The 24,558-nt window shown below is 37.2% G+C and overlaps 2 protein-coding genes across 4 annotated transcripts; one reads left to right on the forward strand and one right to left on the reverse strand.

The window, feature by feature from the left end:
• Window positions 1-462: 462 nt before the first annotated feature.
• Window positions 463-8,801, forward strand: LOC116291258 (uncharacterized). The gene is made up of 10 exons (XM_031698409.2): window positions 463-1,012; window positions 2,061-2,250; window positions 2,813-3,154; window positions 3,697-3,770; window positions 4,048-4,103; window positions 4,417-4,564; window positions 5,706-5,816; window positions 6,400-6,527; window positions 7,075-7,162; window positions 7,711-8,801. Exons 2-10 carry the CDS (start codon window positions 2,061-2,063, stop codon window positions 7,849-7,851), a joined length of 1,278 nt encoding a protein of 425 aa, XP_031554269.2. The 5' UTR covers window positions 463-1,012; the 3' UTR covers window positions 7,852-8,801.
• Window positions 8,723-24,539, reverse strand: LOC116291257 (solute carrier organic anion transporter family member 4A1). 3 transcript variants are annotated; one of them, XM_031698407.2, is made up of 11 exons: window positions 24,484-24,539; window positions 24,353-24,392; window positions 16,947-17,138; window positions 15,591-16,162; window positions 15,121-15,266; window positions 14,593-14,810; window positions 13,963-14,182; window positions 13,446-13,587; window positions 12,603-12,778; window positions 11,697-11,911; window positions 8,723-10,898 (listed from the first exon to the last, which is right to left on the reverse strand). In XM_031698407.2, exons 3-11 carry the CDS (start codon window positions 17,080-17,082, stop codon window positions 10,618-10,620), a joined length of 2,106 nt encoding a protein of 701 aa, XP_031554267.1. In that variant the 5' UTR covers window positions 17,083-17,138; window positions 24,353-24,392; window positions 24,484-24,539; the 3' UTR covers window positions 8,723-10,617. The 3 variants fall into 3 exon arrangements, with proteins under 3 accessions (XP_031554267.1, XP_031554268.1, XP_088884257.1); XM_031698408.2 differs by lacking the exons at window positions 24,353-24,392; window positions 24,484-24,539 and adding an exon at window positions 20,872-21,047; XM_089028131.1 differs by lacking the exons at window positions 24,353-24,392; window positions 24,484-24,539 and adding an exon at window positions 18,656-18,676.
• Between the last annotated feature and the right edge of the window lie 19 nt (window positions 24,540-24,558).

Consider the following 24,558-nt stretch of genomic DNA (forward strand, 5'->3'; position numbering starts at 1 on the left):
CAGTCATCTATCTAAGCCGGAACTTGTTTGTCGTTTGTCACCTGAATGATGCTTTAGTTTTCAGAAATATTGAATTTGAGTCATCAAAGAGTTCTATCACTCCTTTACATTAGCCTCAAAAAAAAGGCAAAAAAAATTATCTTAATTTATTTTTAAACGGTCATTAAAAATTATCATGCAAAAAGTAAAAGACAAAGCCAAACACTGAAAGAAGCCATTCTGGATTTATTTATTTTTGAGACAAAATACTTCTTTTGATATTGTAATTCTATCTTAACAATGTATATTTTTTTTTACATATAAGATAAAAGTTTTTTGTTTGTTTCCTGAGTAATTGGGTTGAGTTGTCTCTTTGTGGACGTGTGACCCTTGCCTTTCAATCTCAGTCGGGGGTACAGGAAATAGCGACTTAAATTTTATAAATAGTCATATTTGATGCTTATCAAGTTTTTTCCTTTTTCTGGGATCATCCCCATAGTAACACTAACCTGCCAAGCTGGAATGAAAATGCTTTATCCGACATTTTCGGCAGCAATATATAAACGACATCTTTCCGAAGCCGAATTCCGAAGCTATCACGGAAATTTTAGCGAGGGACGAAATAATCCAATGGCGAATGGCGGGAAGGGTTCGCGGGAGCAGAATTAATTAAACCTGAGAATTTTGACATGCGTTGAATAATTTATGACATTCGAACTGTCTATTTTTACTCTCTCCACATCAACAAGGGTGAAAGTTTTACAAGGGTTAGATATTTCCAAATCTTATTTTCCGAGACTCATACTGTTTCTGTGTTTTTGATCATTCGTAAATCGGTGTTTTGAATGTTTGAATCATAAATATAGGTCGACTGCCTATGTGTAGAATATAGATATGTTGATACGGTATGTGGTTATTCATGTGGCCTTTACATGTTATCCTGTTGCCTGATCTCTGTTCTCCGGGTCTTGGTCGATGAATAGAAAACCATTAAACTGCTGCAAACGCCAAGGAACCTAGTAAAGAGCCGAAGGTAAGCCATTTTAGTTTCACTTGACTATTTACCTAGCTACTCGGCTAACGAAACGGAATGCACACTGAAAGCTTTAATTATGATCAAATCGTCAGGTCACGAATCGAATTATTGTATTTTGTCTTTATGAATTCAAAGATTTTTTCAACAATGTTAGTATTTTCTTCGTTTCAATAAATTATTCAGATAATTGATACAATTTCCGAATTTGGTTTCTCATTTCTCTTCAAAGTTGTCAACCCAGACATAGTAAAAGCTGTCCTCTAGAAACAAGCTGTTGTTTTGCAGTATTTCTATCAGAAATGTGGTAAAAATCATAGCATTTTTAAGTTAGAAGAAGAAAGGAAACGATTCTATAATGTTACAGTAAAAAATATTGCTATTTTTGATATTGTACAAATTAGTAGGGCGATATTTCGTATTTTTAATTTGTGTTTGTCTAATGTTTATCATTAAATCTCCTTTCTCCATATACGTGTTAGTGAGTAAACAACTGGATCAACACGGCAATCAATCTTTATTTGTACCTTGTAATTTTTGGCAAACCGGTACACCCTATTAAATGATATATCTTAATCAAATTTATATTCCAATAATTTCCCATGGCTTATCGAATGTCATTCCCTTAAGTATATATGCTTTGGATATTATTACCTGCTAATGTGTAGACTACAACCATGTAGCTCATTATAAATTCGCTTGCTGATTGCCTAGATATACTAGTATGAAGGAAGTATTTTTCTAATAAAATTTCATGGTTTTCAGCTCTGCCTTTTCTAGGCAGGTGTAAATTTGAGTAGCTGTTAATGTTAGTCTTATTTAAGAGTACTTAGATAAAGAATTTGTAGCAGATTTAGGATGCTTTGAAGGGACTTAGAGTGGTTGGTATCTGAAAAAATAGGCCAGTGTATTTCTTCCTCTTTAGACTTTACATTACCTTTTATTCTTATCTTTAAAACTCCAAGTGTTAAACTAGCGCTAGCCATTTCTTCTGAATTGCCCTTGTTTAAATGTCAGAGTATATTTTTGAGTATATTTTTCTCTTCAGATGTCAACATTACCAGGGTCTGTTGGATGGCCCATCACAGGTGACAAGACAATAGAATTTGCCAAGAACCCAAATGAATTTATCCATAGTAGAATAAATAGCTATGGAAGTAGAGTCTTTCAAACCAGGGCTTTGAATAGACCCCATGTGTTTGTTGCTTCAAGTCAGGGAGTCAAAGAGATCTTTCAAGGTACGATCTTGTGGTTTAGGGCTAAAACTATTGGCCAGTCACTCACTAGTCATGAGTCACAATTTTAATTTGAGTACCTCATTTTTGGCTCAACCTTACTGGTCAAAATGACTGACAAGGCAAAGATTTGACTGGACAAGTTCCAAATCTGGGCAGACATTGTATGATGACCAGTTATTATTTTTTAGCCCTGTTTTATATATTTCCATGTATTTTGGGAAATTGAATTTTCAAAGGAACAGGAAGCTTATTAAGGCCCACTGCATGCAGAGGGGTGTGTTTTAGAGGCAGACATTGTAAGATGACTGTTTATATTACTTTTTAGCCCTATTCTACATATTTACATTTATTTTGGGAATTGAATTTTCAAAGGAAAAGCTGGAAGCTTAAGGACAACTGCAGAGGGGTGTGTTTTAGAGCACTTGTTGAGGAATTTTTATAATAAACTAGGACAAGCTCCTTTGATAATTTGGGTTAGAATTTCATAGGGCCAGTAAGCCAGGTGGGAAATAATATTTTTTAAGTCTTGATAATAAACATTTGCATTCATTATTTTTTTTAGATCAAGCACATGCCTTAGATATGGGCTACAAGGATTTTGGTTATATGCATAGTTTGTATGGTGATCTTGTGATATTCAACACTGACGACGAAGCTGTCCGACTGCGAAAGGTCCTTTGTTCTTGTCTCAAACCAGAGAACATGGCTAAACACTTGTGTGAGGTAGACATGATATGTAGTAGACTTCTTGATAGTCTGCATGAAGAGCCAGCTGTGCCCTTGTATAGGACATTAAAGTTGTTGACAACCGAGATTTCACTCACTCTCTTCTTGGGGTTGGATTTTGAATTGGCGAGTCATGAAGCTGAAGATATTATTGACTTGACAATTGCTCATTGGCGTGGTAAGTTCTTGATTTCCCAGCAAATGTAAAGGTGCTGACACATGGTGCAACATTGCATGCAACATTGCACACAACAGGACCGTTGCAGCATGTGTCTGCCCAAAACTTGTTGCACGCAACATTGCATGCAACAAATCTGAAGTTGAATCGTGCTCTACTCTTGCAACATTGCGCACAATAAATTTCATCATGTGAACATGGCTGCAACATTACCTGTAGCATTTTGACATTTCCAGCCGATCAGCTTGCACCAAATTTATAACTGCTGACTAAATAATATATTATAATCTTAACATAGCAGGCTGACACAAGTAATGTTGTGTGATTTTGTTTCAATGTGTGTCACCCCGATTCAAATTTGTTGCTTGCAATGTTGCATGCAATGTTGCACTGTGTGTCAGCATCTTAAGGGCATTAAGGGTGACATACTATAGCAGTAGTGCACTCAACTCACATTTTGGGAAATGGGTTATCTAGCATCTTTGTGTAATTGTATGTACTTATGAAGTCCAGATGGCTTTTTGTTATTTGATACTTTACAGGGCTTATTTCCATACCACTGAATATCAACATTTATGGCCAGAAGTCTGGCTATAGTAAAGCAATGGCTGCCAAGGTGGGTAATTCACTCAAGTTAACCATCTACACACCATGCATCAGCTAATAGTGATCCTGGACAAATGATAAGTTCTTGAAATTATATAATATCAGGGGCTAATCCAGGGGGGGAGTGAAAAGAGTGGCTAGCCACCCCCCCTTTTGCTTAGATTTCTCAGTGTTATCCCTAGTAAGGCACCCCCCTTTTTTCTCATATTCCTGGTAAAACCTTTGTAATAGTCACCCTCCTTCTAAAATGCCTTGATCCGCTACTAAATGTTTAATCATTTTTACAGAAAAGACTATTGGAAATCATCACAAAGAAAGTAGGAAGCAATAATCTATCTGAAGGGTAAGAAAAACGTTTGCTATTTCCTAACAACTTATCCCACAGGTAGCCCAAGATATGTGTGTCACCATTTATTTTGGAAGAGGGTTTAAAATGACTCACATTCTCCCAAAACTCGTCATAAACATTACAATGGACAACCTAACATGCCATTTAAGAAAAGTAAATTTGATTGAAGTATTTCCATTGAATTACGGTGTTTAAAAAATCTCCATACATTGCCTTATAGAGGTGACACACGTAGCTTTGGTTACCTGTGCTTATCCTTAATATATAATTTATAGCTAATAATTATCTGCTGCCTTTTCAATTGTAGGTCAGTTTTTCAGATTTTGAAAGAAGCTGAGTTTGAGTCCACAAAAGAATTGACCAATCACCTGCTTTTGTTTGTATCAGCATTAGTACCCAAGGCCCTTGCATCTTCATTGGTGTCTTTCTGTTTAGAGCTTTCGAAATCTCACAATGTAAGTATCAGGTGTCCTAACTGGAAATAAGTATCGTAATTCGTGATTTTTTGTATGTGGATGCCAAGGCAGACTTTGAAACCCCTACGAGTTTAACTTTGATACTGACAAGAATTAAGTTTAAGAGAGAATTCTTTTCGTTTTCAACCATGAGCGCCAAAACTATTTTCTTGAAGAAAGGCTGTTGTACGAGGCTAAAATCTTGTTATTCAGAAAGTTTAACTTGTTTGGAAGCGAAGATGACCGATGAAAGTGGAATCAAAGCGTTAAACCCAAAGCAATAATTTTACTCGAAAATGAGGTTTAGGCCTTCATTTGCTTATTTCCCATACATTTTCTATAAAAAAGCCTGACAAAGCAACATTCTAACACAAATGCAACAAAACATCTTTGTACAATTGAAAATACGCCTTCAAACAAGCATTTTATCATAGTACATCAGTTTCTAACTGTTAAAAAAAGGTTTTGAGTGTTAACCCAAAAACGAAAATTGGGATCAAAACTCATACGAAGGTCTAGTTTTTGGCGCTTTTTGCCATTACCGCTCTTTATTGAAAAAAAATCCTCTTAACATACAAACATTTATTATGGCACGACGTACCGTATTGAGTTGAAGGTACAAGTGCATACCATGCATCCTGGTGGAAAAGTGAACTAACAAGATTGTACTGATTTGCGCAAAGTTTTGTAGGTCTACCGTCTATTGAGGTCTACTGAACTTACTAATTTGTTCACATTTGTGCAATTTCTTACTAAGCTTTTCACGGATATATAGTATGAACTCTACCGGTTGTGCTATAAAATAACTGTTATAAATCTCACCTTCTGATTGGTTGGGGGCGCGTTTCTTATGACAGTATACCTAGCACGTGCGCACACTTTCTATCTCCAAAATAACGGTTATTTTAATTTGTAAAAACCTGCTTGCTCTGTTGTGTGCCGTTTTCCTCGTGTTGTTCCAATCTCCGCGTACTTTATAAATGCATAAAGCACACTCGCACGTTTTATTGTGTAATTTTCTTCAGTAGATGATGGAGAAGGGAACTTACGGGCAAAATAATGCACGCGACTGTCTACTTTAAAATCTCAGCTAGTTGATTTGCTTTCACTTGTCTCCTCATCATTGTTTCGCTTTTCATAGTTTGAAAGACGTCAGAAGGCTGCTACTGATGACAACTATCTCGATGATGTGCTGCTTGAGGTCACGAGACTGTGGCCGCCATTTCTTGGTGGAAGAAGAAAAGCCAAAAAGGTGAGTCTACATGCTATACCATATCGTGGCATTTTTTTAGACATTTCATGTGAAATGCTTCACTGCCACGATATGCATGTGCGCGTTGAGTTTTGACAAGTCAGTCACAGTCGTGACGTGTCGTGATCGTAACGGTGCTGTGTCCGAGCATTGAATGGAATAGCAATGTCTCCGCGCACTGTGATTGGTTTAATAAGATGTCACTGTCAATTCCTTACCATAGCCGTTTGAGAACCACACAAAAGCTACTGTATCTAGTCCACATAAACTGCACTTTCACACCTAGCGTGATGTGATAACCCTAATGCAATAGTGCTAGTGCTTCTCCGACATAGCGCGCAAACTCGTCCTCGCGACGACGTAGGTTTTGGCGGGCATTGACTTCCAAGGTGTTTCCATTACATAGGCACGTGCCCTTGAAAACTTTGTGCTATTATATATTTTGAGAAGCGCCTTAAGAGGAGTTTGTGGTGGTAGATCTAGAGGTTAGTGGTACCGCGGTGTTTCTGGCGTTTCTGATGTTGCACGGTAGAGTTGATGGTATAGATGATGATATTTACATCGTCCTTTTTCAATCTTTCAGGAAGTAATAATCGATGGCTACAGAATACCAGAAGGGTACTACGTAGCGTACCTGACACGAGCTGCTAACTGTGATCCTAAAGTCTTTCCTGAACCTTATCAATTTAACCCTGAACGATGGCAAACATGGTAAGCTGTTCTCGATTTACTCACTTTTCTTCCTTCACTAAAACTTGTGTCCACGGGAAGATGCTCCTCTGAGACAATTAGGGGACGATGGGGGAGGGGGTAAGGCCTACAGACAGATTTTTTTTTTGCATCAACTTTGTCCAGATACTTAATTATGACATTAAGATGACATCTAAAATCTAATGCGTAGCCTTGAGGTTTAACTATACTATAACTAAGTTACAGAAAGAGGATGATTATGACTAAAATTCCAGTCTCGCTAGTCTCCTACGCAGCCGCCATTAGTTTCGTCACGCAACGCTTACTACCCTAAGTAGCTACTTAGGGGAGTGAGCGTGGCGTGATGACACTAATACCGGCTGCGTAGGAGACTACAGTCTCCCCCACCCAAAATAAACAAACAAATCGAAACCAGGCAACACCTGTGAAATGAAGTGCGCAGTCAAGAAAGACAGCGCGCAGGTATAATTTCACGACTTTCTGAATTGGACCATCACATTTTTCATGCAATTTATAGAAGTTTAAATTTAATTTAATTGTTTTCAAGCAATCTAAAGGATCGAGATTTGGTCTGGACGTTTGGTTCTGGTCCAAGAGTGTGTGTTGGGCATTCCTTCATCTATAGGATTATAAAAGTAAGTTAGAGAAGAAAAGTGCTTACTGTAAACGGAGTCGCACACAAACGATAATGCTTTATTGGTTATCCAGATAGATTTCTGGTTTGCAATAGAGGTTTTACAGCCATGTTAGATGGCAGGAACTCAGCACAATCCTTTTACCACAGGAAGCCCATACAGGCTTTGAGATCTGAATATAATTTAACGAAAAAAATGAATAATAAAATAAATAAAAGCTAATATTTACTCACATGAGGCGTTGTATACGTCATCCTAGTTCTTTCAACACTTCATGTGAGTAAATATTAGCTTTTATTTTATTTATTATTATTATTTTTTCTTCATTAAATTACATTCAGCTCTCAAAGCTTGTATGGGCAATTCCCAAGAGCAAAGGCCGGATTTAGTGTTCAGCCATCTAACCACAGGCAGCCCAAGTTGGATTATGGGCGTGGGCACGGCCTGATAGTGCAAAACCTCTATTGGAAAAAGCAACCAACCAAATGAATGGCGATTAGACCAACGTTTTCCCGCCTATTTATCTTCGATCCTATTTTTCATTACAGTTAATAGCAAAGTTTTTACTTCATCGTTATGAATGGTCACTACCCCAGGGACAAGATCTAAAGTACAAATGGCTACCAGTGTCGAGACCTAAGGCTGACGTCCATGCCGTGTTTACTCCTAAGCCTGATAGCTCGTATTGAAATAAGGAATTAATTTTATACAATGATTCTTTTTATTAACACGAAAAGAGAACTGTGAGCTGCAATCCCCCAGTTCACCTCTCTCTAGGGGTGTGTACCGGATTTCAAAAAGAGGTGGGGGAGCTAGGAAACTAGACATTGATCTCGACAAATCATAAGCCCAAGAAGAGGAGTCATAGACCCTCTTCTTTACCCGGACTCTAGCCGTGAGGGTTTGGGGAAGAACCGTTCAGCCGCCCTACCCCTAGTAACCTAGGCGAATAATAGTCCCCTTTACAGTTCCCTGCGCCATCTTGAAAGGTAGCCGTGCCTTTATTTTATTTTATTTTATTTTACTTATAGCCAACTCTTAGGTTATCGATAGCTAGTGGGTTAAAGAAAGAAGACTATAAAACGTATCGCTGAATAATAAGAGATCAAATAAGAGAGGCTAGGAATCTATTACAGGTTTTCCCCAATTACAATAGATCCTATCAACTAAACGGCATGAATAAATGATTTAAACTAAACTGACATAAATCGGTCCTTAGAACTTAACCTAATAATTCTCCAAGCTAACTAAATGGGAAAAAGGAACAAATCGAAGCGAGACAAACGGTGAGCTTGCAATGATAGAGACCTTTTTTAACATCGTTCGTCTCGCTTCGATGCAAAGGCACGGTTACCTTTCAAGATGGCGCAGGGAACTATGAAGGGAACTATTCTGGTATGCGAGCTAAGTCTGTTCGATATGTTTAGTGTTCTCTTCTATGCTATCGAGGGCTTTTTGACGGGTCCTCCGTCCGTAATTCAACAATTTTAGATTCTGATTTGACCTTTACCCTCTTGAAAATATAGCTATTTAATCTTTTGCGTACTATCAACAGGACTATTTAATATATACAATATGGATTTTATTTTTTTTATTTTATTGAAGTTTTTATACAATAAAGGAACGATAATTTGATAAACTGCCTAGTAACCCCATGTATATATCCCCTAAAACTCAACAGTATTTACAAAGTACTTAAAAAGGTATAACTAATAATCCAAAAATTAAAGAACTCTGTTACACAGGAATTAAAGTTAAACTAAAACTTGTGTTCAGGGGCATTTGCGAGACAAGAGTTTCACGGGAACTTGTCTTCGGATCTTCGGACACAGTTGTAGTTTTACGAGCAGAAAGTAGTGCACGTTCTACCTCTTTTAGTGCGACTGTTTTGTCATGTAAGTTGTACAAAATGGTGAGCATCTTACGCGGTGCAGTTGGTTATGAAACCTGTCTCACAAAGCCTCAGTACGATACGAGTTTTAGCTTTACGTTTAACGTGAACGGTTTACGTCATTACAACTAAAGAAGATTAAGACTATATCCGACCCAGATGTCAAACGAAACAATACAAGGCCAACCTGTTTAATCAGCTGTGTTCAAAGGGAGCCCAATTTGGACGAAAATGTAAGCACTTTTATCTAAATTGGGCTGCCTGTGGTTCCGTCTCTATCGCAAGAATTCAGACAAAATGTCATTCAAAATGGCGGCTTCTACGTCAGTCATGACAACTAGCAATTCGTTGACAGATTATTTTTGAACCAATCAGATTCGACTTTAAAACCGGGCGTTTATGATAAGAAGGAACTCGAGGCTTCTTCATCATCAATAGTCATCATAATTATATCTTAAATCTAAGTAATACAATTATTTTACGTTTTGTCCATTATTCAAATTTATACTACATTTTCAAAAAGCATAAATACCTATAAATTTTAATTTTCTTCAATGCCTTTTTTTACACCCTTAAAATCTATGGGTGCAAGTTATTTTTATGAATCATATAAATATCAAATTCAATTCACAAACAATAATTTCTAATAAAACATATTTCGAGATGTTATACGAAATGAGACGTATTTTTGATGACGTAATAGTCCCCCTTTGCAACCCGGTAATCACGTGCTTATTAATTCACTGAGAGCAATGAATGAACATTTTGATTCCCATGGGTGAATTATACTGGTGAACAAACAAAATTCTACAACCTGTTTCGAGAGATCGTAATCAAACTACATTTCGTAACACACTGGATACACGTTTTCATTCAATTCTTTACAAGTAGCTAAAAAGAATCACCAATTTAAAATAAAAACAAAAATTTTGCTCTCAAGAACAGACACGTGACCGTTAACTGCAAAGAGTCTATTCTAGGAATTATGTAAGAACTGTCACGTGGTTAGTGATAAAAACTAACGATTCGATATCAAGTGATTCCCCAAAATATAAATGTGAAATAACGAAAGATCCCATGCCAAGGGATAAATATTTTGACAAAATCAATATATATATCATGAAAAGTTTAAAGAGTACCAAAAAAATAATTTTTCCACTATTGACATATTTTTCCTTCTAAATTCCAAAGAAAGAATTATAACAAAATTGAATGAATCCGAGTTGATTCAGCCCCACAATTCTTTGCGAGACGCGTTCGTTATCTTACTCATTATTTGAATTTCGAGAAATAGAAAAAATGTTTATGATAGGTGAACAAAAAGTTGTAAAAAAATACTTTGGGACTTGAAAAAAAAAGCGATTCTTGTTACTTAAAACCAACTTGAAAAATTTCAAACAAATGAAGAAAAACGATGAATTTTTGATGTAGTACTACTCTAGACATTCTAATTTTTGAAAACGTACAGGAAGATCAACGATAACTCTGGATTAGAGATCGTCTTCGTTAAATGAAACCGCTTTTAATATGTATGTTGTGCTTCGATGTTCTATGAATTTGGACTTCAAATAGACGTTTCGTGTTGTGTTAGCGAGTTACCCATATGAGTCGAGTTCAGTCCCGCGAATCGAGGAGTCAATTCCAGATTACCCTCCCCTCCTGGGAGGAATGGTGCATTTGAGGGGGTGGGGGACCGTCTGTCTGTGATTTCATCTCTGCTGCTGATGCCAGGCACGGGAGAGGCGAATTCAATGACGGAGTTGGTGTGGGAGTTCTCGGCGGCTTCGCGTTCTTCGCGTCGCTTGATGATATACCACGAGATGAAATAGAAAAGAGTAGAAAGCACTGGAGAAAAATTGAGTAGAGGGATGAGAAAGTGAATAGAAACAGCATCTTCAGTCTAGGTCAATAAGGTGATCCCCCTCAAAAGGGTGGCCATAAAAAACTCAACCAAACTGGGTCAACCAAACTGGGTGGTTCCAATCAAGAGCAGGCATAGAAGCATTTGTTCTTAGGTATAAGAGGTTACATAAATCTTTTCAATTCGAGTCACAATTCACAAAAGACCATGGGCCTTTTCTAAGTTTGATACACAGTATGCATTCTGGTGTGGCTTGGGTACCAATAACACGGCATAAGTCACCCTAAACTAAAGGTGTTTGCACTCAAGCTAGACCACAATACATCATGTTCGCTACATGTATTAGCATATACCAACTTGTATACTTCCTAAGAACGCTCGCGCTCATTGGTTAATTGGAGGTGAATATTGTATGATATTCACCTCTGAATCTCGGAATATTGAGTCGGCAACAAAATGGCATCTCCCGGCAATCGTTTTGCTACAATTTCCGACGAGGAAATTTAAAAAATGAAAGTAAATGCCATTCCTATCAATACTAAAAAGGCAACGAAGTATGGCCTAAAATTTTGCTAAAAGTTTTGCTGAAAGTTTTGCATGAATTTGTCATGCAAACTAAAAGTTTCTGTTTGTTTGTTTTTATTGAATTATTGTATATAAAAATAAATTACTCTGTACACGAGTTGGTATATGCTAAAACAATTATTCGCCGAAGGCTCGAAGACTCGCGTCTCGATAAATATTCCCCGATATTCATTTATAATTGTTAAATAGTGACTTACCATGAAAAAAGAGCCCGCAAGCAACGAGTAGGTAGCTCAGCAGTTCGTTATTATACTCGAGACAACTTCCCCTCCTTCCACACGAGTTCTCCCAGAGAATACACGTCTTGTCTATGAATGTCCCGAACAATACTGGTCCAGGCACCGAACCAAAGATGCTGAGGAACAACCACTGTAGACCCAACGCGTATGTCCGCTGATTATCAGGAACGCACCTTCAAAGGAAAGTACGATCAAGTAAGTATTTAGTGCGTGATTTTAGAAACTAATTATACAGCTTCTCAATAATCCCATATAGGTAACTGTCCAATTATTTTCTTAATTGGACAGGTCTTGTTGATATGGGATTAATTAGGCAGCTATATAATTAACAGGTAATGGGATTTCATGCTCCCCAATCAAGAAATAATTAGACTCGAAAAATTCCTCTGACTGCCAAATTGGACTCGGCCTACGGCCTCATCCTCGGAATTTTCCTCGTCAAGGAAGACTTATAGTGTTTAGTGAAGTTCCTGCTCGAAGGGTATTTAACGAGGTTAGATTGCCAAGTTTCAAAAAAAGTGGGGGAAGGGGTGGGGGATGGGTGGCTAGCCACATTCCTTTTGAGTTGGAAAAATAATAATAAAGAACGAGGAACAATCCAGAGAGGATGGTCCTAGAGCTGCCAAATTTCTGTTGCTCAAATGTTTCTCAGGGTTAGCTTCAATATTCATGAGACCCAGTGAATAACCTTGGAATTCCAAAGTGTTTGTATAGTTGAAGTTGTGCATTCTTTGCTTTATCGTTTATATTTGTGAATATTTTGACGCTAAAATTAGTCTAACCCTGAGTAACTGAACCTGAAATCAAGGCACGCTGCAGTAGTCTTATGTAGTCGGTCTCTGATGATTACAGTGTAATCCTTACCTTAGGACCACTGTCTTGTTGGGTGTGGCATTCATGAAGTTGGCCACCAGAAGAACAAGTGCACCAAATAAGAATGGAATCAGATTTTTACAGTCACGATCGCACACCCCCTTCTTTGCAAAGCCAAATTTTGTGTCCTCTGATGCTGGACTAATACAACGACACTGGTCAAACTCCTGAGGAACCAGGGGAAAGAAACTTGTTAATCTATATGTTATATTAAAATGGGTGTCCATAACTCGTGTAATAGCCTGTAAATGAGTATCTGGTCTGACTGCCGTTTGCCCACGCGAACGTAAAGAGAGAAATGTCCACAGTGTCAGCTTGTATCCACAGTCAACTCTGTACTGGTGTCTACTGTCAAAGAGTGTCTATGTCTACAGTTATTGGGTGTCTGTAGTCGGTGGGTGTCTATATTCAGCATGTGTCGATACTCAGTGGGTGTCCACACTCAACTGCTACAGTCAGTTGGTGTCTTCTGTCAGAGTGTCTACATTAATTGGCTGTCTGTAGTCGGTTGGTAACTACATTGTCAGATTGTGTGAACGCTCTTGAAATGGGTCAAATAAAGTCAATGACTAGTGCCATCTGCAGTAGTTTGGTCTCATAGTGGGTGTCTACAGTCAATGAGTAGTGTCTACAGTAATTGGGTGTCTGTAGTTGGTGGGTGCCTGATTTCGTTCGAAGCCAATAGGTGTGTACAGTCAATGAATATCTACAGTAAATAAGGTGTTTATAGTTGCTGGATGTGTCTGCAGTCAGTGATTGCTTCAGTACGGTGTCAGTGGGTGTGTCCATAGGTGTATCTATAAACGACTAAATGATTAGCAGTTGCTTTCCTACCTCTGTGCCTATTTTCTTCTGGCAACCAGCAAAGCAGGGCGAGAAATATGTTATCTTGTCAACACCGCACACAGGAAAATAATCCGAGGGTGAACATTCACATTCAATATTGCACCACGTGGTCATGTTACCTGGCATAGAACTACAGCAAAGAGAACATTTCATAAGCAAATCAGTGTTGTTTTTTTTCACTCATCTCCTGATCATGATTATCAAAACCATCTCCTTACCTTCCCTTTTTCCCTATTTCCCCTTTCATCTCTTCTTCTCCATTTCTTTTTCACGCTGTTTCTTTGTTCCTTAGGAACAGAGGAACTCTACCTTTTTCCTTATCTTCCATTCCTTCTTTCTCTCTCATTCCATCCTTACTCTTTCCCCTTCTAAAATAGAGCCCGAAGAAAAAGAACGTTTTTTTCTCTCTAGTGTCTCCTGGTTAAATCTAAACTTGAGAATTAGCCACCGGGGGGGGGGGGGGGGGGGGCATAACCAAATACTCTCAGAAGCAAATAATACTTACAAGTTTACTGGATAATCCCTGTTGATTCCAGCAATCAAACTGGTCTTACAGCCAGGTATAAGAAACGTTAACACTCCCCAAGTACCAATGAATTGAAAAATGAAGCAGTACTTGGCGGCCTCACGGCAAGATTTACGAAGGTCGATGCGCTTGACCAGATAACTACCCAGAAAGATACCGCCAGCAGTACCTGGGATGATTATCACGCCACTCAAAATACCTGGAAAAAGGATGCGACAAATATAAATGACTTGAATGCAGACCCCAAACCAATAAGCCGTACAACCGCGCGTGGAACTGGAACTGCCCATTCCTTAGTTTTTGGGTTCGTTCGTTGGTGCTTTTGATTGTTGAAGACGATGCGCGCGATATACGATCTGAGTAAACTACAACAAAAGTTTGCGCAAAACGTTGCACGGTCTAATGACCTTAAAGACCTTTAATTTTTTTATTGGGAGGGGGGTGGGGGGGAGAGGGGGTATTAATTTGATTAATTGGTAACCCATACAATAAATCTGACCCCACCCCCACCCTCTCCGTTGTTGCACTAAAAATGGCACCCCTCTTTGTTATCCATTCTGTTTATCGAAACGTGTTGTGCGATTCAAATTTTTAGAGACTACAACTCACCAGCCGTAGATGATGGCTCCCCAAACTGCGACTGAATGAACTTTGATATGAACGGTCCCAGCCCGGTCGCTATCAGTGCAGTCGCACAGAGTGCCAAGGTGTTTGCAATGAAAGTCCAGTTGGTCAGTAAAGCTTTAGTAGCTGGAATGATATCCTTGAGTTTGCCGTTGATGTTGTCGTCACGTGGTGGTAGAAGGCCTTCCTTGATTGCACGCGCTCTGCAGGGTACGGTAGGAAAAGGTCAATAAATTTAGAAATTGGGAATAGAACTCTTCAGAACTATTGAGCTTGAGCTTGGGCGTAATGTTTTCGTATTTCATTCCACGTGTTATTCTCTAGAGTATCATTTCTTTGTTTAACGGTTGTGCATGAGAAGAAACGTATATAAATGCAACTCAAACAAAGAATCTTATTCTCAAGAGAGTGACATGTGGTCTGGAATAGGACAGCATTACGCCTAAGGTAAAGAAGCATCAAGAAGTAATGAACGGAAAATTAAGGATTGGAATAAATTTACATTTTCATTACCTTCGTTCTCTTGCACCAGGCATTTCCCGTGGGTACCCTAGTAAGGCAATAGCTGACAGCAGTAGAAGCAGACCTCCAAAGAAATAGCCCAGCCACCATGCCCCGATCCAGCGGGGGTCTTCTGGTGTCATGTCTAACCCTGGAGGCTAAAACGAGAAGAATACATGGAAATAAGTCAAGAAATGATTGGATGGATAGTGTGGCAATACTTAGGTGGATGGATGAATGAATGGATGGATGGACAGACAAAACGTTGGGTTATTGGATGGATGAAGGGATGGGAAGGATATGGATAAATGGATGGATGGGGCCAGACAAATAGTTGGTTGGGAAAAATAATGAATGAGTAGAAATGGGATAGCAGATGAATGGGCAGACGGATAAGATATCACCATTCATCTCTTTGCTACTCTCAACGACAATGAGAGAGCTGACTAGTATGAGGCAGTGTTATCACTACCATGCATTACCTGAATCAAGTCCACCCATATATTCAAGAGTGATCCACCAGCTACATAGCCAATACCAGGTCCAAAGAACGTCGCTATGAACCAAGTCCCAAGGTACATCGGAGCATGTTTCGGGTCGACATTTTCGTCGATGTACGACGGCCCTAGAGTAAACAACGGTGTAGTTCCTGCACCTAGCAATAACTTAGCGCCAATAAACACAAATAAATACTTCCAGTCGGAATTTTGAAGTTTTTTACGGCATGCTTCTTCGATCTGTAGTACGGAAGTGGCGTTAGCCGTATGGCAAAGATCTGCGCCTGCTGTGCTTCTCTCGAACTCTAAAGGAACGTATTTGTCTATAAGAACATGCGGAAGTGCAAAGAGCAACGCTCCTAAGCTAGTGACAAAGGCACCGAAGCCTAGCCATCTTGCCTTGTGACTGTGACCACCATAGTAGCTAATGAAGATGATGAGAAATAAGGCAGACACATCGTTGGCTGCTACTATCATGCCGGTTTGTTTGCTGCTGAGTTTGAAGCGTTTTTCCAGTGCTGTGAGTCCTGCGGCGGTGAACCCATTGGCTGTCATACCTGGATAGAAAATAGAAAGAGATAGATTTAGGAAAAAAAGAGTGATTAATATAACGTTATAATTTAACAATAAACAGACCATTCAAAAAAAACACCGACAAGGTTTTTAGAATTTTTACCAACCCTCCACTGAAATGTCAGTAAAGCACGGAACTTTTAGCGACCGAGCAAACAACTCTTAGCAACCGACCATTCAAAGTTTTACAGTCGACCACTAAAACGTCAGCAACCGTCCAATGAACTGTGCAAACTGACCACTTAAATTCCTACGACCGACCAATGAACTGTAGACACCGACCACTTAAATTCCTACGACCGACTGATAAACTGTAGACACCGACCAATGATCTGCCCCCAACTAGCCAATAAAGTGTAGGCACCGCCTAATGAATAATGCTTCGACCGACCAATAAACTGTAAGCATCGACCACTCATCGACCACTAAAATGTCAACAACTAGCCACTGATCTGCCTACAGTGTCAGTAGATCACAATTAATTGGGCATTCACCATGCATCGACCAATCACTGAACTGAAAACACCGACCACTGTTCTGCCCGCAATCGACCTCTTAGACATACAGCCATGCAACTAATGCAATGTCTCGAAGGACTTAAAAATCCCCGATGTACATCTAAGAATCGATTAACACCTCCAGATTACCAACTTCACACTTCGGTACACAAACTACCGCATTCTGAGATAAACAAAACAGCAGTTAACAGCTTTAGGTTAAGATGCTCTGACGTCAATGAATCGAAAGACAATACTCTGTTATCTTTACCTTGCATGAACGAGTAGATTGTGAGGAACACTAGGAACCATTTTGGTGTGTTGAGCTTTTGAAGAAACTTGGGTTTGAATCCTCGCCATCCACACGTCAGTTCCGGTTCTTCTTTCGGTTCATCATCGAAGTCCATTCTTCTAAAGGCTTTGCCTTTAACTACCAAAGACAGCAAAAGTGTTCCTCATGCCCCTGTGAAGAGATGTTAATGTGATGAGCCATGGACTGTATAAAATACAGACTTGAGTACTATAAGGCTTTGAATAAACAACTATTTAAACTTATAGCGATTCAAAATACCTAAAGCTAAAAGAATTTCTTAACTCTTGAACAGATGCAAGCATGGGAATAGCACTTGAGACAACTAGTAGTCTTACAATTAAAGTTAAAATTCACCTTGATAGAGTGAAGTCATTAAACCCGTGAAATAGATATTAGACTAATACACTTTAGTAGACCTTGATTCTATTGTTTTCTTTTGTGTCTTTTTGACAATTACACGTTGACTAGTATTTTTTTATTTCACGGGTTAAATGCCTTCGCTCTACTGATCCCAGCAAGTGATAGTTTTTTATATGAATTGTCGTAAACAAAAATTGCTGAAGTGCTTTGAAAGGTTTTTACAGTAATTATGAGCGAAAAACATCAACTGTAAGAGCTTGAATTTTTTATTGTAAAGAAACTAAAAACATCCTTTAATCCAGGCATTATCTAGTAAAATAAATTAGTCACTTTCCGATTGATTAAAACAAGCGTCAAAATATGAGCCACAAGTGCTTTCGTTGACTCCTTCAAAGGCATAATTATATAAAATAACACTCGAAGACTGGAGTTTGAGGTTTTTTTTTTAGCTAATTAATTACTTAGATTTTTTTTCTCTAGTTCACTTCAATATATCAAAATCCCATTCTTTCGAGAATTAATGTCTCTCTTCAGTTTGGCTGTAGAATCGATACTAGTTTCAGTGAAAATATTTAAAAAAACATAAATATATTTAAACATGAGGTCTCGTTTTAGTCGGAAACTGTAGTGAAAGACGGCTTTTTTATGCTCCATAAATATTCTAAACCCGTTTATAAGCCTACCTAAAATTACAAAAAACTCTTAAGATAGAACAATATAACTCTTAGTTCAAAGAAAGGGGACATATACTAAAAATTAAGATTAATTTACGAACCGTTTCCAAGCACCTTCCAAGATGACGTTTCGAAGTTCTGAGCGCATTCACATCAAACTTTGTTGAATATTTAAAGGAAAATCTCAATGAAAGCTTTTAGTTATTGCAAATATACCGTCAAACGTTAAAGATAAGGGCGATAGAAATCTTTTGTTTAACAACATATGTTGTACTTCTGCAGCCGAAACAAACACCAAACCTCAATTCCTTGGGAAACTGAATTAAAAATTGAATTTGTTTAAGCGCGAAAGGTCGATTTTGTGCAGTACTGACTTTTCGTGCGGGCGTCGAAACCAAACAAATTATGGTCAAGTATTTTTCAACAATCTGATCGTAGAAGAAGATTGTGTTCCAAACGCGGAACTTCTAGTCCATATGATAGTTTAAACTCTGTATAACGTTTGACAAACGATAATGGAAAAGTCCGTTCTGCATACATCCTAAAAGCCCTTTGATGTCGTTTCTTTAATGGCATTATTGTCCAGAAGGTCTAGCTTCTAAACGATATTATTTAAAAAATCCCCAATCTCACCCTTTTGATCGAAATCGAGCGGAGTTTGTGAGGACTCCGCGAGCGGTTTTTGCTCGAGGTGGACAATTGACGACGTCATTATCAGCGATCATGACGTCACTAGTGAAATAATTAAGGCAACGAAAGGAAAAGTTTTGAGAAATAATGCTAGTTTGTTATGACAGACCCGAAAATTTCTGTGAAAAAAGAATAAGAGCAATGCGACGACAGTTATTGTGCGCATTTGTCTGATAGCAAAAATATCTTAAATATCTCTCGAGAAAATTAGGTTGATATCTTTGAACTTCCTCTTACCGCAAAACGGGATTTCAACAGCATGGATTGTAGTATGGATTTTATTGCCAAGAATGGCTTTAAAAAATCAGTTGGGTTTAAAATGATAGAAGCGCATTTCGATTTTTGTCGTACGCTATTTGTGTTAATCGCACGATCTTCTCGTACGATTCAGAATTTATAGATCCGGGTTATAGATACTCGTGATGTTTTAAAACTTCTCAAATTGGACTCGCCTATAAAGGCTTATTCATTTTTGAAGAATTTTAAAAGCATCATTGGTATCTATAAATTTCAAACTGTACTCAAGATCGTGCGATTTCCTATACTAATTCACCAACTCGTTTTTCATGTCTCTGCACAAGCGCGTTCAACATACTCTCAACATGACCTAAGCTTTTTTAAATTCACAGCGTCCATCACAGCACGATAAGCAATTCGATCAAAAACAATTGCACCATCTATAATAATATGGTATTAATCTTTTACGTGGAATCATAAAAAAATTGCACTGAAACAGAGCGAAATTTGACATAAATTTTAATACAGCGTGGTTTAAAAACCTATCAGTGACTTCCTCGAGATTTCTTCATTTCCGTTCAAGCTGGTGAAGGAATTAGCTTGAGCTATTATGGATTTCAATAATGTAGAGGAACAATTGCTTTGAAACAGCAAGTCTGAAGCTAACCACTGTATTCATGACTAGCTAAAGAAAACATTATTCAAAAATTGGGTCACTATTAACAGCAAAAACTAACACTACGAAAACCAGCTTTTAAGCCAATCATTAGAAAATGAAATTGTTGTCGTTTTTTAAAATAGATATGGAAAGCAAGCCTCTCTAGGTGAAGATAAGACCCTATAAGCTTGAATATTATTATCTAATACCTGTAGTTCACTATTGAACATGTTATACTAATGACAATAATAAAGGAAAATGTCGTAAACTTTTAACATTTTAAAATGTTTTTTTTTGTTGTTGTTGTTGCTATTTTTGGGTCGAGAATATTTTCTTTGCCTAAACTTTCTACATCAAACAATAACCTAAGATGATGAGTAACTTGCATACCATACATCAATGAAAAAATAAACTAAAAAAATTGTACAAATTAGTGCAACGTTTTTATAGGTACACGGTCTACTGAGGTCTGCTGAACTTAATATTTTTGCAAATTTCTGCGATTGTTACGACGTTTTTCAGGGATATATGATAATCACTTTACTAATTTTTGGGGAAATATCTTGCTGATAATATTTTCGCGTGATATAAGTCAAAAAAACTTTTTGAAAAAAAAAAAAACGTTTTGAGAAATTAACTATTCTAAGAAAATTTTTTAAATGGCTCATCTTAATTTTGACGTTTTGGTTAAAACTTGGCGAATAGCCTAAATATCTATTACAATTAGGACAGAAACTATATAATAATACAACTATGTTCAATATTTTAAAAATAAGATCGTACACGATACTATATAAAACATACTAAAAAATCTCCGCGAGAAATACTGGCCAGGAAATAAGTTTAAGTTCAACGGTTAGTTCAACAGAGGATTTCTACTATAAATAATTAATCCCAAATACAAATCGCATCTTAGAGTGAGATACTTAATTCTTTTAAACCTCTGGTTTTATAAAAAATAGTAGGGAAATTTCCAGCATGTTTTGAACTAATGGGAACACGTTCTACTTAATTCTATTATGCTAACTAAAGCAAATCTGTGAGAAAATTTAAAATGGTAGTAAAAATATTTTACCGGTAAAGCATCTTTCCCTAAAATTCTTAGGATTCAACGCGAAAATAATACGCAGTTATTTGAAAGAACTTATTAGGAAAATTGACTTCGTATTGAAGAAAGTATAACGAGGTGTCGAAGAAGCCGACAGGGCAAGAGTTCTGAAATGAAGTTTCCTTTTTTAAAACGATTTAATACAACAAACCCTACCTGTAACTAATAGATGTAGTCGACGTTCGTTCTCCAAACAAAATCCCTATTCATCATCGTTTGTTACGAAAGTATAGACTATTTTGCTGGTTTAAAAGAAATTCAGGACTTGCGGACGGATCGATCGCGCGATTTATCGACACGAAATCACCGAGTGAGACGAGTGTAGCTCCTGTATTTTGGGACGAAAAGATTCAAAATACTGGCTTATCAATAATTAAAAAGTAACTACCCAATAGAAAAGGAAAGCTACCAAAGCACCTTTTCAATACAAAGGATATTCCCAAAACATCGCCTGCATTGAAAAAATAAAAGAATTTAATATATGGTTCCGTGGTTGTAAAGCAAATTTCGAATCCTTTATGGAAAGGGTTTTGAAGAAGCACTGAAATGGTTTTCCATTTCAGTGGAACTCGAATTTATTTTGCTGGCAAAAACGGTCCAGGTATTTCAATAAAACCTAATAGCCAAGTAGGCTAAGCCTTCTTATACACTAAACAATACCGCCACTAGTTGTCGACAATTTATAGAAAAAACCGTTAATGATATTTAAACAGTGCAACATAATCGAGTTAAGTCTGTCCGCTTTACTTTTTTAAAATAGCTTTGTTAATTTCCCTGAAACAAAAATAATGAAGTTATTTTTTGTCACAAAAAAATGCAAGTAGTTCTTAAAAATAATAATCGTCATGCTTTCTCAAAGAGAAACTCGAAAAGCTTGACTAATAGGAATCGTGAGATGAAATTTGAAATGCGATTATTTTCCATTTTCAAGGCCCTCCTTAAAAGGAGGAAAACTCAGAAGCGTTGCTAAGGAACTTATACAATTTGGTGAAAATATTTATGACATAACAGATCTCTAATCCAGTGTAGGGTAATCAACAATCAAATGTTTTTTCAAGTACGATGTCTCTGGTAGGCTAGAAAAATAAATATGTTGAGAGCTCGGAAAAGGGTGTTCGCTACCCGCAGACTACCTATCATCATCATTTCGAACAGGGAATATCGAGTCTTCAATTATACAATTTTTTCTTCGTTTGTCAAAAATACCCGTCTTTTCAACGATATATAAGTCCACAAGAATCATAATTCTTCGAAATTTTACCCCAAAATAGGTTCTGGTTACTAATGAGACCAGACCAAATGAAGTCAGAGTAACACATTGACTTGTATCTTGCTTGTAACACAATCTTAAAGATAGCGTTACTTGTAACAAGGAAGTAGAAGTTGGGAATCCCGTGGGATTGTGGGTATGGCCAAGGTCATAGATCCAAATTAAAAATACAGGTTTTTTCAATCCCACCTGGAGCTCGGAATTTTTTTTTTCTTTCTAGAAAAATTTGCTTGAAGAAACGTGATTCGTATCAATAAAGATATTTCCTGCTCTTTTCTTTATACAGATAGTTTCGTATATAAACTACATTGTAAACCCATGCTTAAAGTAAAAATCAATCATTTATTATTCTTCAAATTGTAAAACGAAAGTCTTACATTTGGTTCAAGATAATGGATACATAAATTAGTATAATTTAAAATCTTTATGCTCAGACTTTGAAAATCACAAAACCAGCTGTGAAAACATGGATTAATTATCATAAATTTATTTGAAGTAAGTTATTATTTTTCAACAAAAGAAATGGTCCAAGAAATAGGTCGTCAATGCCTGTGAGAGAGCGTGTTACTGATGAGAAACAATTCTTCTTCAAAGCGCTGATCAAGACAACAGTCACAACCAGAAAATTAGGTAGCATTGCCGTCAATCAATTTATTTGATGACAGTAGTCTATTGCCCAATTTCCCTGTAGAAACGGTTGTCTCAATCAGCATGTAGCAATAAAAACAGTGGGATATTAAATCACTAGTCAAAATTTATAAAACCCTGCAATTGAGAAGCACTGGATTGAGAGACTTGAGATTCTAGGGAATAGAAAGTTGGGAGTTTTTGAAAATCTTAGACTTTACTGTAGCTCCACTCACAAGCAAGAGAATATGAACTCTCTTGTCACAATGACAAGCAAATTTTTTTGGGGGGGAAGGGGGAAAACTACCATGACTGATAAATACAATCCATCATAATTTGTAAATTCCTTATTGCTTGGCACTGATCCACTTCTAAGACAGCTCATATCCTATTTAATAAGCACCTTTCTAATTATTTTCAGTAAATACAAGGCTAGGTACCTTTATTATTATCAAGACAAGACTAGCTCAATGCATTTTTTTGAGGCTATAACACATCTTTGTTTTTGTTGTTGTTGTTTTTAAAGAACCAAGATCAAGCCATTGAAGTAGTCAAAAGTTATTATCTTCTCGTCACTCAAATGCAAATCTTACTTATCATTAAAATCTTTCCTTTCAAATTATTTTTCCCGACTGAAGCTAATTTTTGAATATTTTATTGAAGTAGCTAACAATTAGAGTAATCAAGCTTGAAAACAACTTAAGCCTTCGATCTATCATTTCAGTTTTTCCTGTTTGTGTCTCAAACTGAACTCCGTACAGTAGATGTTTCTTAGTAATTTTTTATACAAAAATAAAAAATGCTGGCACACGAAGTTAATGTCTAAGAACGTCAAAAGTCTAAGTTCTTTTAAGTTCAAGTAGTTTTGATAAAATCTTTGTCAACGTGGAAGGGAAGTTGTGACTTATGCAGGCCGCATCAGTTTTGACCTCCATTTTCAAAAAGATAGTTTCGTGTTCCAACATCACATGATTGGCAAACGTTTCAGCTGACTAGTTGATTTTTTTCCAACCTTTCCTTCTAATTTATCGCCATGTATGTTCAAAATTGTTGCTTCCATTTAAAAACAGATAAAAAGCCAAGAGAAATTAGTACAGAATTTATTAAAGTTAACTAATGAAGACAAAGTGTGTTGGTCATGGCCGACCGGCGACGAAAAAAAGCGACATCATTTATTCGCGCCATGCAGAACAAAACCCTCAAACTTTTAAAGAGAAATAAACTATCTAATTTATACTATATTGGTGGGCGAATCCATCCATAAATATATATTTTTCGATCAACAGTTGAAGTAGATCATATTAGACGAGATGACGTTTTCTTTATGATCGTGAAGAGTCTCTCGAAGCTTTCCAAATTAATAAAGCCCAAACAATTTATTTTCCTATGATACGACGACTATCAAGTACATACTAACACTTGTTTAGACATATCAAGAAGTAACGTTATTTAGTAATACAGCTGGAAGTAAACTAGACCGAAACTTGAAAAATAAATTCCTAATTTCGTTCTCGCAGCGGGGAACACTGCTAGCACGAAATATGCTTGCTAACCCGGCAAGATTGGCAAAATAAATGGTGGGATTGAACGAAGAATTTTAGTATTCACTAACAAATCATTATTTTCAAGGAAACGGAACAATAAACAAAGTTCAATGACAGTTAGGTTTACATTTTTTCCAACACTAGATGTGAAAGAGAAACAAAATCATATACCCAGACAAATGGGTTTCCCTCTTACCTCGTTTCGTGCCACAAAACTAGCCTGATTTTCCTCTTCTCTGCAATTGGGAATAAGAAAAAGATAACCTATGTTATTACTTAAGATTTTGAAGCAAATAAGGAGGTAAAGAAGGGATTTTTAAAGCTTACATCCTACACAGCGTTGCCCTGTGTGTCTTGTTTGCTGAATGAAGATTGTTTACTTGAGCCCGGGTAATACTGCAC

This window comes from Actinia tenebrosa, unplaced genomic scaffold (genome assembly GCF_029948245.1).
Source record: "Actinia tenebrosa isolate PJP-AT-01 unplaced genomic scaffold, QUT_ActTen_1.0 PGA_scaffold12__29_contigs__length_12842862, whole genome shotgun sequence".
Classification (NCBI taxonomy): Eukaryota; Metazoa; Cnidaria; class Anthozoa; order Actiniaria; family Actiniidae; genus Actinia; species Actinia tenebrosa.

What these genes read in the sequence shown, in the direction of transcription:
- LOC116291258 (XM_031698409.2), top strand. Translation starts at nt 2,061, where the DNA reads ATGTCAACATTACCAGGGTCTGTTGGATGGCCCATCACAGGTGACAAG. An exon ending in GAAGAAGAAAAGCCAAAAAG is followed by an intron (nt 5,817 to 6,399) that starts GTGAGTCTACAT and finishes TCAATCTTTCAG; the next exon opens with GAAGTAATAATCGATGGCTA. An exon ending in CCTGAACGATGGCAAACATG is followed by an intron (nt 6,528 to 7,074) that starts GTAAGCTGTTCT and finishes ATTGTTTTCAAG; the next exon opens with CAATCTAAAGGATCGAGATT.
- LOC116291257 (XM_031698407.2), bottom strand. Translation starts at nt 17,082, where the DNA reads ATGGACTTCGATGATGAACCGAAAGAAGAACCGGAACTGACGTGTGGA. An exon ending in CCTGGTGCAAGAGAACGAAG is followed by an intron (nt 14,811 to 15,120) that starts GTAATGAAAATG and finishes CGTACCCTGCAG; the next exon opens with AGCGCGTGCAATCAAGGAAG. An exon ending in AGAAGAAAATAGGCACAGAG is followed by an intron (nt 12,779 to 13,445) that starts GTAGGAAAGCAA and finishes CTGGTTCCTCAG; the next exon opens with GAGTTTGACCAGTGTCGTTG.